This window comes from Netta rufina (assembly GCF_964035555.1).
Source record: "Netta rufina genome assembly, chromosome: Z".
In the NCBI taxonomy this organism is placed as follows: Eukaryota; Metazoa; Chordata; class Aves; order Anseriformes; family Anatidae; genus Netta; species Netta rufina.
In genome coordinates, this window is record NC_140126.1 from 29,845,106 (window position 1) to 29,861,086 (window position 15,981).

General features: G+C 36.5%; 1 protein-coding gene across 7 annotated transcripts in view; it reads right to left on the reverse strand.

Moving 5' to 3' along the window:
* Positions 1–735: 735 nt before the first annotated feature.
* Positions 736–15,981, reverse strand: part of MPDZ (multiple PDZ domain crumbs cell polarity complex component) — a 105,840-nt gene continuing 90,594 nt past the window's right edge. For all 7 annotated transcript variants that reach the window (XM_084305242.1, XM_084305241.1, XM_084305239.1 and 4 more), the window contains 12 exons: positions 13,748–13,893; positions 13,348–13,431; positions 13,046–13,239; positions 12,662–12,809; positions 9,421–9,507; positions 7,825–7,918; positions 7,120–7,160; positions 5,966–6,088; positions 4,929–5,033; positions 4,651–4,763; positions 3,728–3,851; positions 736–2,879 (listed from right to left, as the gene is read on the reverse strand). In XM_084305242.1, coding sequence (XP_084161368.1) covers positions 2,733–2,879; positions 3,728–3,851; positions 4,651–4,763; positions 4,929–5,033; positions 5,966–6,088; positions 7,120–7,160; positions 7,825–7,918; positions 9,421–9,507; positions 12,662–12,809; positions 13,046–13,239; positions 13,348–13,431; positions 13,748–13,893 — 1,406 coding nt within the window. In that variant the 3' untranslated portion in view covers positions 736–2,732. The remainder of the gene's footprint in view (positions 2,880–3,727; positions 3,852–4,650; positions 4,764–4,928; positions 5,034–5,965; positions 6,089–7,119; positions 7,161–7,824; positions 7,919–9,420; positions 9,508–12,661; positions 12,810–13,045; positions 13,240–13,347; positions 13,432–13,747; positions 13,894–15,981) is intronic.

Here is a 15,981-nt window from a genome sequence, read left to right on the forward strand (position 1 = left end):
CACTGGCACTGAATAGCTTAGACTTAAGTTAAAAGAAAAGGATGTGTATTTGAACAGACTAGGGCTTGAGCCCTTAAGAACCCAAGCCTTTTAGCTCCAATCTTGTAAAGTCCCAAAGTTAACACGGTTACTTGAACAAAAAGCTAACATAAACAAAATGAGAACTTAGAACAGTACCAGTACTTAGCAGCTTGCAGAACTAAACCCTGTGATAGAGAAGTTGCACTGAATACCAAATGATGAATACCAAACTAATCACCCTAAGCCTGCTAACTTTATTACACCTCATAATGCATTGCACAGCAGACACTAAGTCATGATCATGAAACAGCTGTCCTGTCACAGGGGCTGGGGGAGATCCTGTGCTCTGAACCAGCACCATGGTCACAGCTAAAAGCAAAATTCCAGGCTACTCAGCTCAATGTTTTGATTGCTCGTGTCAAGAACCATGCCCAACAGATGACTTTTTAAACAGATTGAGAAATTATTAAATACTGTCTGTTTTAAACAAGCAAAGCACTCTCTTACTCCTCTCTAAATAGTTCTGGTATCTTGTCTTATTGATGTGCTAAAAGACTGTGAGTGAAGCTAAAATCTGAAAATACAAATAAAGCAGCTTTTACTAGATGGCTCACAAAAAGAGGAATATCATTAACTTCTTGTTATTAATTAAAAAGTTTGGGTTAATCTTTCACAACAAAATGAACAAAGCCAGCACACACCAGAAACGCACCTGCAACTTTATTTCTTCATCACTGAGAGTTTGCTGTTTATTTAATTAAATCCCCCATTTAGACACAACAGTAATAACAAAATATCTGTACACTACTTCTGTTACAAATATAGATACTATTTAAAGCAACCTTACACACTCTAATGTATGCATCTCTCATTCTAACCAAGGAATGAGCACACAAGAACAATTCAGTAACAACAGTCAGTAATGGTACCATCTGTGTACTTTCATTTTTTGCCAATCACAGTAACTTCTGGAACAGTTAATAAGACAAAGCTGTTTGTTTGTTTGTGTTTGTTTTTGTTTGGTTTTAGTTAACTCGCTTAGATCTAGCTACCAACTTGTTAATACTATTTCACAGATGTTCTTAATACTGTTTTTGTTTCTCACTAACACAAATGCTAGTCTTTCACATCTTCCTCTAGTAACGGCCTGCCCACTGCCTGCATTTTCTATTCAGAGAGTTCTCTTAAATGACAAGTGACACACATATATATATAGCAAGAAGGCCGATATTTTTTTTTTAATTTTTATTTTTTTGCTAATCAACATGAAGGGTCTTGCTGCTAGACTATATGTAGCAGCAAGTATATGGCATGCCAATTAGCTAGGTGTCTTTCACCTTCAACATATTTACTGGCATGCCAAAGGGAGACTACAATCAGCCAGTGGTATCAGTAGATATGATTTTGGGATAAAGTTTTAAAGACTCCTTAGTAAACTGAGGATGTTGATAAATTTATTGACAACTCTGCTATCCAAATAACAGCTCCATGGCTGCATCTTTTTTACCAGAAAATATCTTGCATTTGCACTTTTTAAATTAACAACCCCCAAATAATGTTTGTGATCCTCAGCTGTCCTCTTCAGCTCAATGCCGATGCAAAGACTTCCAGTGCTGTCTCACTGCTCCCCTCTTCTCCACTGGAACTGATCTTCAGCCGTCTAACCACCATCAACCCCTGGTTATAGCTCTCCTCAGTCCAGGAAGGACCTTATCTTTGCTGCTATTTATTTTAGAGTGACAAGCAACATTGTAACACTATCATCTTCTGCATTGTATTAACCTAGGCTGTATATTCAGCTAAGTAAGTATGTCCTGAGTGGTTTGTTCACGGCTTTCATTCAAGCAGCAATCAGAAACTTCTGCACTAAGACAGTATTTAGGCTTCCCCATTGCAAGAGGACAACCTTTGCTTACACACATTTCACGCTAGGGAGATTGCTTTCACTCCCACATAGTCTAGAAAAAACTACTGTTATGAAAGAAAAGTTTAATCCTTCTAATACTGCAGCTGCTGGGCACTCTCTCACCAGGATAAGTCTCCACTAGCAAATAATTTTTCCAGCCTGAGAACAAATCCCCACCATCCAAAACACAATTCAAACACAAGCAAAAAACAAAGCTAAACGCAACAAAAAATCCCCTCCCAACTCCTTCTACTTGGTCATTGTAGAGTAATATAAAAAAAAAAACAAAACAAAAAAATACACAAGTAAGTCCATTAATTATGTGCCTCCACATTACATGCTTTTCCTCCCATTCCCTAAATTCCATATTTTGTTAATACTTTCTTTCTCCAATAATCTTATTTCTGTTTTCTGACTCTACCATGCCATCCTGTTGTTGATTCAGTGACTTTATTGTTCTCACATATTTGAAATATTCAAAGCCTCTTAGCAAAGCATTTAAATTTTGTTGTGAGGTTATTAATGAAAACATTTTTTTAGTGGCTTACAAGTATTCATTACAATATTACTAGGAAAAATATTATGTCTTTTCCATAGGTGATGTAACTCCATCTTCAGTGTTTTGACAGAGGGAGAAATATTTCTATTGCATACAAAAATATGGTTAAATGTTATTTTTCTTCAGTGATGTAACATGGTCCTGTGAATCAGGAAGAGCAAGAAGGCTATACAAATTTCAATTCTCTTTTCTAAGCAGAGTGTAAATAATATAGTCTTGTCAATCCTACCCCTTTCAGCAGCTAGTTCATGACAAAACAGTCAAAGTGACTGTTCCTTTCGTCCTTTTCAAAATAGCAACCGCTTCCTCATGGGTCACCCCTTCTAAACTCTGCCCGTTCACAGCAATGATTTGATCTCCCCTCTTCAGGCGTCCATCTTCTGCAGCTGCACCCTGAAACAATACAACATGTAATTGCAGACTCATGCATTTCTTTTTCTCCTTGCCGCACCATCCCAATGGTCTGAATAAGATGGGTATAGTACACAAAACCCCTTAAACATTTTTTGATTGAGAGTGATTTGACTAGAGTCTATCATAGAACAGTCTGCCAGTGCTGCAGTATGTCCTGCATTCTCTAACTTTCACAACACTTAGATCTGGAGGATGGATCTAGAGGATTTTTATTGTACTTTAATCTTGTTGGTCTAGCTAGTGTAACTTCTAGTCTCTGGTACCATAACAGCAAGATTTTCATGACCTGAAATAGCTTCCAGAAACTGGAAATCCAGTAATCAAAACCCACGTATGAACTTTGACTTACAACAAACATTTGGTATTCTTCATTACATTTTTTTTTTAGTCTAACTCAGGGCTGCTCCCTGAGTTAGTAAATTCAGTATGGATTCAGTTCCACCTGAATTTCTCCAAAGGTCCAGATGAGTTCAGTTATTTTATGCTGGTCTACCTTTCAGACTGTAATAAATTGGTCCCTTCTATTACTTGAAGAAAATGAATTCTAAACATAAGGTAGGGGGGCTGTTTTTCGAAGTATGTAAACATTTCCAGTTTTGAGAGTTGAAAAAGACTCTGCCATATGCAAAGTCTCATGCATTTGAAAATTCTAAATCTTCCTGAAACTATATCGTTCAAATGTTGCAAGCACATTTTGATCAGAACTTGCACTGGGCAAGAAAAGCTGTGAGAAATCACTCATCATTTGGCATTGAACTCAGGCCATGCTTTAAGAAAGTGGCTGCTGTGAACTAATAGATGAATTGACTGAACAAATTTACACTTACCTTTGCAAATACTGTCTTCACATAAATTGGTAAGTCTCCATGAGGACTGCCATATCCCCCCACAATACTAAAGCCTAGGCCATCTGGTCCTCTGTCTAGAGTAATGGTCTTGTACTGAGGAGGCCTAATGAAAGGGAAAAAGAGCATTGATATATTGTCTGAACTTATGATTTAACATGTATAACGTTCAACCAAAAACATTTTTCTTTCTAGCTAAGCAATGCACTTCCATTTCCTCTATAACTACAAATGTACCTCAAGTCTCCCTAGCAAACACCTTTAAAAATCCTGGAACCCCTTATGCCTCCTAAAAAAAAAGTCCAAAATTAGCAGCCAATCACTTTGTTGCAAGATTTAATTGTTTCTCTCCTACTCTGAGTTATGATTGTTAATTTGCACGTATGTGTTTATACAGATAACTCATAGATGTATCTCCACACATAAACTTTGACCACATGAATTTTGAAGTTCTATCTTTTAATGTGGGTTTGTGTGCCTAAAGAACCCCATTCCTTCTTTCCCTGTTCCTGGAAAAATGCCTCAGATTTATAACATAATTTGAGGCAATACTTGTTTACGTAGCTGTTCCTTGTAGTATACCAGAAGTGGTAACAATTGTATACCCCAAAAGTTAAATATTTTTGATAGCCTAGAGTTAAAAAAAATACATCACAGAAACCAAAGTACCACTGTGGAAAGAACCTTGCTATGTAAGTCTGAGAACAGCAATTTGGGGTGTATCAACTAATCTCAGGTACCTAGGCTCAGTGAAATGAAGAAAGCTGTATTTAAAATGAAATCAAATAACATTTTAATTCTACTGAAGAGAAAACAAAACAAAACAAAACAATTTGTAAGCATTTTAGATTGAGTTCCACCTTAAGTAACCGGCTACAGAAGCCAGTTATTATGTATTTACTGACCCTAAATCATCCTGAAAAATGCTGGTTGAAGTTAGTCCTGCAAATGTAAGACTGGACGTAGGTGGCTCCTGCTGCTGACCAGTTATGACACTCACATCTCCTCCAGCTACAACCTAAGAACAGAGTTCAGTAAAATGAGTTTAAAAAAAAAAAAAAAAAAAAAAGCCAGTAAAATAAGAACACTGATACTAAAACAATACAACATAGCAACTAATGTTCAGAAAATATTCCCAATGTCACTGGAGGATTTATTTTTTTATTTTTTTATTTTTTTTTACCTGCAACTCAATAGTGCCTGAAGCATTTTTTAAGACACTAACAGCTTGGGAGTGAGTCATGCCCTCAGTAGATGTTCCACATATGCTAACAATCCTGTCCCCGACCTGCAGAAGAAAATGTAGAAAACATAACTATCAATACAAGTTTAGTTACATAGATTTATTTGGCATTTTCTTTCAATAAGTGCAGGTTTGAGTACTTGGAGTTACCTACAATGTATCAGTGACAAAGGGCAGAAAGAAAGAAATTAGGAAGAGTGCATGGTACACTTCTCTCAAAGGTACAACATCATTGTGAACACAAGATAACATCACAACAACATAGTGAAGTGATGGAAAAGTAGAAAATCTGACCTCAAAATCAGCAGATCAATGTTTAAGTTTAGTGTATTCAGTGTAAAAAAATACTTGTTCTTTACAGAATTAATATTCTAGAAGGATATGGAAAATCATCTGAATACAGACAGGTCGAAGTAGTACATTTTCTTAAGAGATTATATATTTAAATTAATCCTGAAATAACACTGTCTATTTTCCAAGGAACATTAGTCAAATTCAACAACCTCTGATATAGATTGAATACAGTACACATGTAAGTGCTCTGTGAGTTAAGACTGCCTACTTTGACTTGGAACCTAAAAAAGAATTTTTCTATCCTAAGACAGGTAAGCACAGAGAACATGAGATATGAAACAGACTGCACATACAGGAATGACCACGAGACTCACCAGTGTAGCTCACTTAAATAATCCATCATTCTGAACTAGCCTTCCTACTTTGAATTTTCACAAGTTTATCAGCTCTATGACCCAAGATTTCTTTAGGACTTCCTTCCCAAGTTAATATACCTTTCAGCAATTACCTTTTACCATGTCACCAATCTGAGTTACTTTATTGTCAATCCAAATAGTAAAAATTCTTGTCACAGCCAGAAGCAATCATGACTGCATCATTAAATCGGTACCTTATTACCTGTCTAGAGTAATTATTGTGCAGAACCCATGCAATCTTTATAACCTTCTTAACGATTAACTTACTCTGAGTTTCTGAGTCTGAGCTGCAACTCCATTTGGATGCATCATGGCGATAAATATAGGAACATCTCCAAGGGGACTTCCTACACCTCCAGCAATGCTCACTCCTAGTGAATCTGCAGGGCCCTATTATTGTCATGAAAAAAAAGATTATTTTTTTTTTTTCTGGAAAGAAAAATACGTATAGAATTGTAGGCTTACCTTGAAAATTAATAAAAATCCTATCGTATGAAAATCAGAATATGCTTGTCTCAAGCCATTTTTAAAAGTTAATATATTTTGGGAAAGCACAGAGTGTACAATACATTGTTCTTCCCATCAGTGAAGGGTGACAATTTACTGACTCAGTTATATGTTTTTTCGTAACCAAACTGAACACTTACAGAAGTCAACATCAAACCCTTAATGTCAGTATATGCCTGGCAAGAAAAACTGTAGAGATGGGATTGATTGTCCTTTATTATCAGTCTCCTACTAAGAACCTCCTACAGATGAGAATTAATCTTTATGCTCCCCCTAGCGTCCCACAACAAAACTAGTTATTCACTGCTGTGCAATGCTCAACTACCTAACCACCAAAATTGCTATCTTAAATCGGTATTCATAGATTCAATGTTAAAAAGAGAATAGTTAAACATAATCTGCGTAATCAAGGAAACTGGATACCAGGCAAAGTCAAATAAATATACGCGCTTTAGACAATCAGAAGCAGTCTGTAACTTAGATCTTATGCTCCTGTTAATGAGAAAGGCAATTGAAACCCAGTTGAAAACCTGGCAGCTGTCATATAAAGGCCTATCCACTAAAAACACATGTCAAACAAATGTGAAATACAAAATAATGGACTTGCAAGTTTAGTACAGTTCCCTTGGCTTCACTACAACTGTGCCTGCATTTAACTCTGTTTGGTAACAGTTACTAATTCTCTCTCCATTTGCTTTAAAAACATGTCACAAAATGTGATGGTGGAAGTCATGTTATTTTACCTAAAAATATGGGTAGTGGAGATCAGTAGAACCAGTAGACAAATAACTTAACAATTGCTACATCGGTTCCTCCCTCTAAATGATTAACTGGGTGGCCAGACTTCTTCCTTTACATACACATAACATTTACAGAACCTTTCTTGATACATATCACTTTATACTATAACTTACCTTTTTTATCTCAACTGTTCTTAATCCCTGTATTTCAGAAGCTGTTGTCAGATAAATTTAAAAAGTTAAATCAGTATAGAAAAGAAACTTTTTCATTAAAGTCATCCAAGCCACTGTGATGATTCTAGCTTTCTACTGTTTCATTACAGACATACATTTTAAAACAGATTTTGAAAGCAGCTGTCATTAAATTAATAGCATTGAAATACTTCTAGAATGGGTGATACAGTCATTCATTCTTTCAATTTAAACAACCGTTGGAGTAAATGCTAAGCAATGCTCATGTAGAATAGAAACTATTTGATAGCGATACTTGGGTCACAAGTAACTGGTGTAAATCTGAGCACTGGAGAGCTATTACACAGCTATTCTAATGTAACGTAGTATCCAGAATTGACCACATACTTTCCAAGAATGAGTAAGACAGCTTGACTGAAGACATACTAAGATAAAACAGAAAATAATTCTCACTCAACTTAGATTCTCAGCATCTAAACTGCTGATGTAACACCTGCTAGTTTATTTTATAAAAAGTGATTCAAAGAGATATATGATGTACTGTATAATAACCACCAGCCCTGCAACAATTTAATGACTAAGGAATCACTTTCAGGCATATAGTATACTATGACTATGTGTTAGAGAAAGCAGATCTCAGCTACCAATACACAGATATAAACTACTGAAAGGGTCAAAAAAACTTACAGATTTTCTTCAGACCACTTTCAAAGACCTCAGGTGCACTTGAACCAGAAGCTGGAAAGCTGAAGGATGAGAGACTGCCACTTCCTTCACTGACCTAAATACAGTATTACACTGGGATTAGAAAGCAGCTTCAGATACCCAATTTGATAAAATTATAACCCATTGTATTCAGTCTATTTTACTGTATCTTGTTACTTTTTCTGTGCCCAGTTAAAGCTGATACACTGAATTTCTATATGTTTCCTGGACACTCTAGAGGGCTCCTTGTTTGAAACATGTCATTAGACTAACAGAGATTGCGTAATTACAGACCCGTGCAACACTTTGCTTCTGACTGTCCCCTTATTTCTAGATATTTCTACATATTTTGTCACTTGAAAGACCTTCTGGTGAGTAAGACAGTCACCATTACCAAGGTAGGGACACAATACAAAAGATAAATCTTTACACATCCCCACATGCATCCTCACATTCATCCAGACACTCCATAAGCGAAAACGAAGATTGGACTCTCCACTCAGTTTCACCTACACAATTTCCAGCTTCCCCTAAACAATTTCCAGAATTTTCACTACAGCCTCAGGACAATGTAAAGGAACAACATAGCTCACAGTGGTTTTAGTTCATTAACTCTTACAGACTCTTCTAAACATTCAACACTGTGAACTTGTTACTTAGTAGCTTAGATTAATATCACACAGAGCTTGTGTATTTTTGTCTGGACTGGCATTATCCTTTTCTGAAGGGATACTGACACTTAGTCCTTAACCAGTCTTAACCTATTCACTTCAAATTTCAGAAAGAAAAAGTCCCAGTTTAATTAGGATTCACCTTAAACTACTTACATCTACGTTCAATCACTGACGATAGTGATGGTGATGTATATCTGGTTTGTAACTACAAAAAGTTCTAAGGTAAGTTGTGAGCTCTCTCATTTCAATAGCTCCTATTGGAAATCCCAATACATACATTGGCACAGAATCACAATGAGAGCTGCTACCACATCAAGGATGCATTCAAATGCAGCAACTGATGTGAGTTATAACATTAAACAATATTAAAACAACAATAAAACAAATAAACTTAGGAAAAGCCTGACCGAAAGGGTAAAGGTTTCCTGTTTCTTGTGACCAAGATTATGTTAAGAGTATGAAAGGTACAGAGAAATTCAGTAAGATTACTGAAACAATACCCTACTGCACTCAGCTCTCTCCAGGTAACAGGTTTAAACTGTACATCAACTTGTTCCGGTAATGAAGACAATCAGCTCTCCCTACTTCGCATGCAAGAGCTCTAAAAGTCATACTAGACAACATAGTAGAGCTTGAAATCTAATCTATTATTTCTACTATCTACTCTACTATAGCTGGAATGAACTCTTGGCTGGATCATGTCTTTAACTGATACAACTAGCTAAAATGAACATGTAAAATGACTACCAAAAAGCTGCAAAGTGCATAAAAGCTCCTACTTCTATTCATCTTGGATCAGGTGCATGGAAAATCACTTTAATGACAAAATTAACTATTTTTATTTGCTTCCACTGTTTAACCACATTTTTTTTCTTCCAGACTAAACAGTTTTACAGTTACAAACCTGGCTGCTCTGGGATGTTCTCCTCTCAGAGTGGAACGGACCAGCTTTTATTCTTCCAACCTCTAGCCTTACCGTACCTAATGAACACTAAAGAAAGAGTCATTTTTAATATATCTCTTGTATCTACAACATTAAAGCCAACAACAATATTTAAGTAACTTATTAGATGGTAGAAGAAGAAGGAAGTATGAACAGAGGGCAAAATATAGCACTAACAACCTTCCAATGAGAACTGAAAAAGACAGAATTCACGGCAGGTCCAGAACCATACCAACTATGATTGAATGATACTATTGAATGATATTCAATACAGAGCTGAGAACTTTTTGGATTAAACAGTATTCTAATACAGATGTGAGGACTACATATGAAGCCTAATTTCATTATCTTTTCTTTAAAGAGTAGTGGTTTTGGCTTCTAAATAGTAATGTCAACATGTACTTTCAAGATGGCATTTTTCAAAGAATAGTAAAAGGGGAGTATTTTCACAATAAGCACTAAAACAGTACAAGACCTCCAAGTATTACTTAGTATTTCTGTTGATATAGCTGACAGTGTGGTATTTAAAGTGGTAGTTGGCAATCTCTCTCCCACTCTTGAAATTAACTGTTAATATGGATCCATACTGATGTAACTAAAGAGATTTTGAGTGGGAGGTTTTCCAAACATCTATCTGTAGTTTAAGTGACTTTTCTGTATCTGACTCACAAGAGGAACTTGGGTGATATGGATTGATTGCACATTGGAATATCTGTTCCAATGTTTCCATTAAGCATTGAGGCATTTCATGTATAGATACCTACCTCAGATGAAAATTCACCATGCAATCAAACATTTAGAAACCAAGATGTTAGGCTTATTTTGATAACAGATAGGTAAGGTGTTATCACAAGAACACTTCAGAAAACTAGAATTCCAAAATGATACAAAAAGAACATCTATCTATTTGCAACATATTTAAATACAGAAATTTCTAAGTATTGTTGCTATTTTGCTTTTCCCTTTTTTCCACTGGGAAGTTGTTACTATGATCTCTGGTACCTACGCAACTAAAGAATTTACTGTTACAGATGTCTGCCTTTATTTATCATACCTTAGCTGTATTACCTTAAGAGAGGTTCAAAAATTTATCAGAAAATTCACAGTAAGAAACAGACCAATATATCAAACTCAACAACATAATATACCCATTCAAACAGGGTTTCTAAACCTTTGTAGCTAGCATATACTAGCATATACTATTGATATTCTCTTAGAGCTAAGAGAGATTTACTACTAAATTACTTTTTATTTTTTTAAATAATACTGACTTCTTCTTGTCCTGGAAAAGACTTGATCAGGGCTCAGACATTAACAGTCTTTCCTGCTGCTTTCCTCCTGTAAAATTACCACATCCTCACATAAAATGCAAGCCCACAAATGAGATTTTAAAGTTATTATATGTGAAAGTGGGAGGTAATACTTTCCATCTGAACTTGTGAGTAAATCACTTCACATTCTGCCTTCTTACTTTTTTTTTTTTTCCTGGAGTCTCCTATTTGATAAATCTAAAGTCAAATGAGGGCGAAAAAAACATATCAACTTTTCACGTATTTGGGGGATACGTAACAAGAAACACTGCAAGAACGGGAGGAATTTTCACACATTCTTGTGGTTTTATGGCAGTTTAAATACATTTGGATTTTACAAAGATTGTAAATAACTTTTTAACAAAATACATTTTAGGCAATTCAAGACAACTCGCTGTAGATCATTCACTCGTGAGTGAAAACCTGAACTAAAAATGATGACTGCCTGTGTGTGAGTGATCATGCTTTTATCCATTTTTACTGTGTGAAAGAAACAGAACCATTAATAATATCTGAGGTCTTTTAGACACCACATTTCTCAGGGCCAGGACAATTATTTAGAAGTACCACTGAGTGGGATGAAGTATCAAAAACTTAAATATACAAATAATAAGTGAGACTATTAATTAAGTATACTTAATTGTATACTCCAAAATTCTTGCCAGCTAACAAAAATGATACAAACTTTCCAAATGAAACGGTGTTTTAGTGATGTTTTAATGGTGTTTTAAGAGGAGATGTAGAAGTGCAGCATATGAGGAAGAAATACTTCATACAAAGTGCAGTATTGAAGAAGAAACCCATTGTCCTTATACAAAATAAAGTATCAGGTAAGAACTGGAAAGTACTATTACGCCAAAGGAGCACATCAACAAGTTCACTATCAGAACACAGATGCAGTTGTGACATTTTCAATTATGGTCACACACTGAAAATATTAAAAAAAAAAAAAAAAAAAAAAAGTGCTCACCCTAGGCAAATAAAAAAATAAAAAAAATAAAAAAAAAAAAAAAGGCTGGAGGAACTATTTAAGACCTGGAAAAATATACCTTTTAAAATAATGCAAAGAAGAATGATTATGTCTACATACCCAAGAGTCAGCAATCAATAAAGGCTGTCAAATTTTTTCCAGTGGAAGGTTTTCATTGGAAAATGCTGACTCAACAGAATCCTGACATGCAACAGAGTATTTCAAAACTCTGTATGGAAAACAGACAAACTGGCTGACCAGTTGGACTTCCTGCCAGACCACAGAAAATGTTGTAGGTATGACTTCATTCTGATTTGGAAATGGAGGAGATCAGATACACAACGTTTACTGAGAACAGGAATTCTCGTTCTGAGAACAGCAGCCAGGAGGTTACTTCAGTTATCTTTGTGAGAAAGTGATTTCTTACCTTAGATGCCTTGCTCACTGAGAAAGGCATTATAAAATCTAATGGATGTAACGTGACACAAGGTAAACACAGAAAAAAAAAAAAAAAAAGAAAAGATGAACACTAATAACTGTTAAAGCAATCACTTTCTGGCACAACTACACTGATGAGCTCTGTATAATTTAAAGGCAATTCTACGTATCTTTCTAAAAATATGAGATAGTTAAACAAATAGGCATTTGTTGCATAAAACACAGTATTAAGTTCTAGGTTGCTCTAGGTATTGGTCTTTTATTATATAAAGATATGGCAGTTTGTGCTACCTCTATTCTCACTTTTATCAGGCAAAATATGAAAATCTGAATGCTCTAGCCTTCAGAAATTTAAATTCAGATCCAAAGCTTGTTCTCCCTGACATCTCAACAACAGTCTGAACACAGGCTGAATAAAACTTAAGCTTTCAAAAATCTGGATCTCATTCTCTTCACTTTTAACCATCTCCTGTTTTCCTGATACCTTTAGCAAAGCTGCAACAGCCTCCTGGTTAGCATTTCGAACATCTTCTCCATTCACAGTCAGTATCTGATCTCCTTGCATCAATCTCCCATCTGTATCTGCTATTCCTCCTTTGACGATGTCTGACACAAACACCCCCGTATCATTTCTGTAAACACACACATGAATTTTGAATTACAATATTGTTTAAGGGTCACTTTTATGGCTTGCAGTTGGGAACCCAATAAATATTGTCTCATTTTCTGATGAGTCATGTTGGGCTAGTTCCTCTAGGAATGGCACAAGAATGACACGTATTGCCTTTACAGGATTTGAGCACAGCACTGCAACAGAAACACATGCATGCCCAAGTCCCAGACATAGACTGTCCATGTATGTTCATACCTTTTCCCAACGATACTCAGGCCAAGGCCTTTACCAGGCTTCTTTTGGAGCTCTATAATGAGTACATCATACATATCTTCCTCCTTGTATTGGGCCTCATCTCTGTACACCGTCAGACGAACTTTTTGGGGAGTCTGTCGGAGAACATTTATTGCTTCATCATGTGTGGCATTCCTGAGGTCAATCCCATTCACCTACAATGAAAGCATACATAGATGAAATGTACAGGACTTTCCAACAGACAAATGAAAGATGTCTAGCTAGCACATGAAAATAAACATTGACCAAAGAAGTAAGTGCACCTCTAATATCTGATCTCCAGCCCACAGTCTCCCATCTTTTGATGCTGCTCCTTCTTCATATACTTCATGGATAATGATTGCTCCCTGTGGGTACACAACAAAAATAAATTGCATACTGAAAGAAAATGCCCCAATCTTTGAAGCAAGAGCTACAGAAAATTCCTGCTAAAATTCATTGTTAACAAAAAGTCAGAATAATGACAAATTACCAAAATATTTAAGAAGTTCACTTACACTTTCAATATCAAAAGTGCTTTTATATTTTTTCTTTTTTTTTCCTGATCTTCAGTAACTTTCTATAAAACTGCCAAAGAACAAATGAAGACAAAATCTCTTCTAACAGATATTTTCATTCCTATACTATTATTTCATGTGAGTAACAGGTATTTTTCCAACCAACCAGCAAAGTGTCTGCTCCTCCAACAATGCTCAGACCAAGACCTGTCCGTCCTTTGGAGATATCAATGGTTGTTTCACAGCCAGGAATAATGGGACAAGTAGCGGGGTCAGAAGCTAGTGTGGCTGGAGTTGAAGATCTGCTTGTATCTAAAACAAAAATTAAACATCCTAGTTACAGGATTAACTAAACATCCTAGGTAAGACAGCTTACTATCAAAAAAGTGACTTTAAAATATTGTTTTGAGGGACCATACTCTACAGTAAGAGCTCAACAATCAACCTACAGGAAACATTTCTAAATTTCCACGTAATACCACTCTCCCTTGCCCTTAGTCAAGTACTGTCCTGTGGTTTTAATAGCAGTTGTCCTGCTTCTAGGTCAACAAGCACCTGGATCACAGTTTTAAGTTTACTGAGATAGTATCACATACAACATGCTGTATTTGTACAACCTACAAACTCTTTTTTTGGATAGCCACAGAAGCTATTGTACACAACAAATGCTATTTCAGAGATAATTTAAATATCTGTACCAGTAACCCTGCAACACAGATCACAGATAAATGAAGTGCATACAATGTATTACATACATGGATGCAAGGATGTCAGTCCTACGCTTTTGTAATGGGCTAAGTCAAGGTCCAGCTACCTAAATATTCTGTCTCAGACTCAGATTTGTACCATGAGAAAGAATGTGAAATACAGTGATGTATTCCAAGTCTACCAGTACTTGGTCAAACAAAGGTTGTACACACACGTCATTATATCTAGGAGCCCTCAACAAGAACTTCTATACACCGCTCATACTTTTAACTGACCATTGACACAGCTTTAGGAAGCCATATGTCTCATGGTATAAATATCATAGAATCGTAGAATGTCTTGGATTGGAAGTGACACAACAATCATCTTATTCCAACCTCTGTGCCATAGGCAGGGATACCTCCCACTAGACCAGCTTGCTCAAAGCCCCACCCAGCCTGGTCTTGAACACTCCCAGGGATAGGACATCCACATCTTCTCTGGGCAACCTTTTCCAGTGCCTTATCACTCTCATACCAACGAATTTCTTCCATATAGCTGATCTACCCTCTTTTAGTTTGAAGGTGTTACTATGTATAAATAATATATATAAAGTTAAAGCCACAATTAATGTAAGTTCCTACAGTGTATACAGTGTTAAAAAGTTCCTTACAACTTACATCCTTATGTATTGATTTATCTGTGATCACAGATAAATTTTTTGAGTAAAAGTTTGCAAATCGTACTAAACTGCTAAGAGCTGTAGACTTCCTCGAGAGTGGAGAGGCCTTGCAGAGACATTAGAGACAAATTATAAGGGCTGGGCAATCACTAACAATATGAAGTTCAACAAGAGCAAGTGACAGATTCTATACCTGGGAATGGACAACCATCACTGTATGCACAGCATGGGGGATGGGAGGCTGGAGAGCAGCCCTGCGGAAAGGGATCTGGAGGCTCCGTTGCACGGTAGGTTGAATATGCACCAGCAGTGTGCCCTTGCAGCCAGGAGGGCCAACCTTAGCCTGGGGTGCATCAAGTATATCATTCCTAGCTGGTCGAGGGAAGAGACTGTCCTGCTGTGCTCTGGCACAGCTTCCCCTCAAATACTGTGCACAGTTTGGGGCACTACAGTACAAAAAGGATGTAAAACTATTAGTATCCAAAGGAAGGCTACAACGATGGTGAAGGGTCTAGAGGGGAAGATGTATGAAGAGCAGATGAAGTTGCCTGGTTTGTTCAGCCTAGAAAAAAATTGTTGGAAGGCTTAATGGTGGCCTACAGTTTCCTCACTGGGGGAAGGCAGAGACAGGTCCTGATTTGTTCTCTCTGGTGACCAGTGGTAAGACCTGAGGGAACGGTGTGAAGCTGTGACAGGGGAGGTTCAGGCTGGGTGTTAGGGAAAGGTTCTTCACAGAGAGGGCGGCTGCACTCTGGTCAGGATACCAAGGCTATTAAAGTTCAAAAAGCATTTGGACAACGCTCTCAGACATATGATCTGATTTTTCGATGGTTCTTTGCAGACCCAGGAGTTGTAGTTGATGTTCTTTTTGGGTCCCTTACATCTCAGGACATTCTATGATATTATGAACTTAGTAGTGATATAATTGTGTATCAATACTACTACTAATAATAGTCAATAGAAACATGACTCAGCAATCCTTGCAGTGATGTACATACGAATTAATTGTGAGGTTTCCATTAGTCAATTAA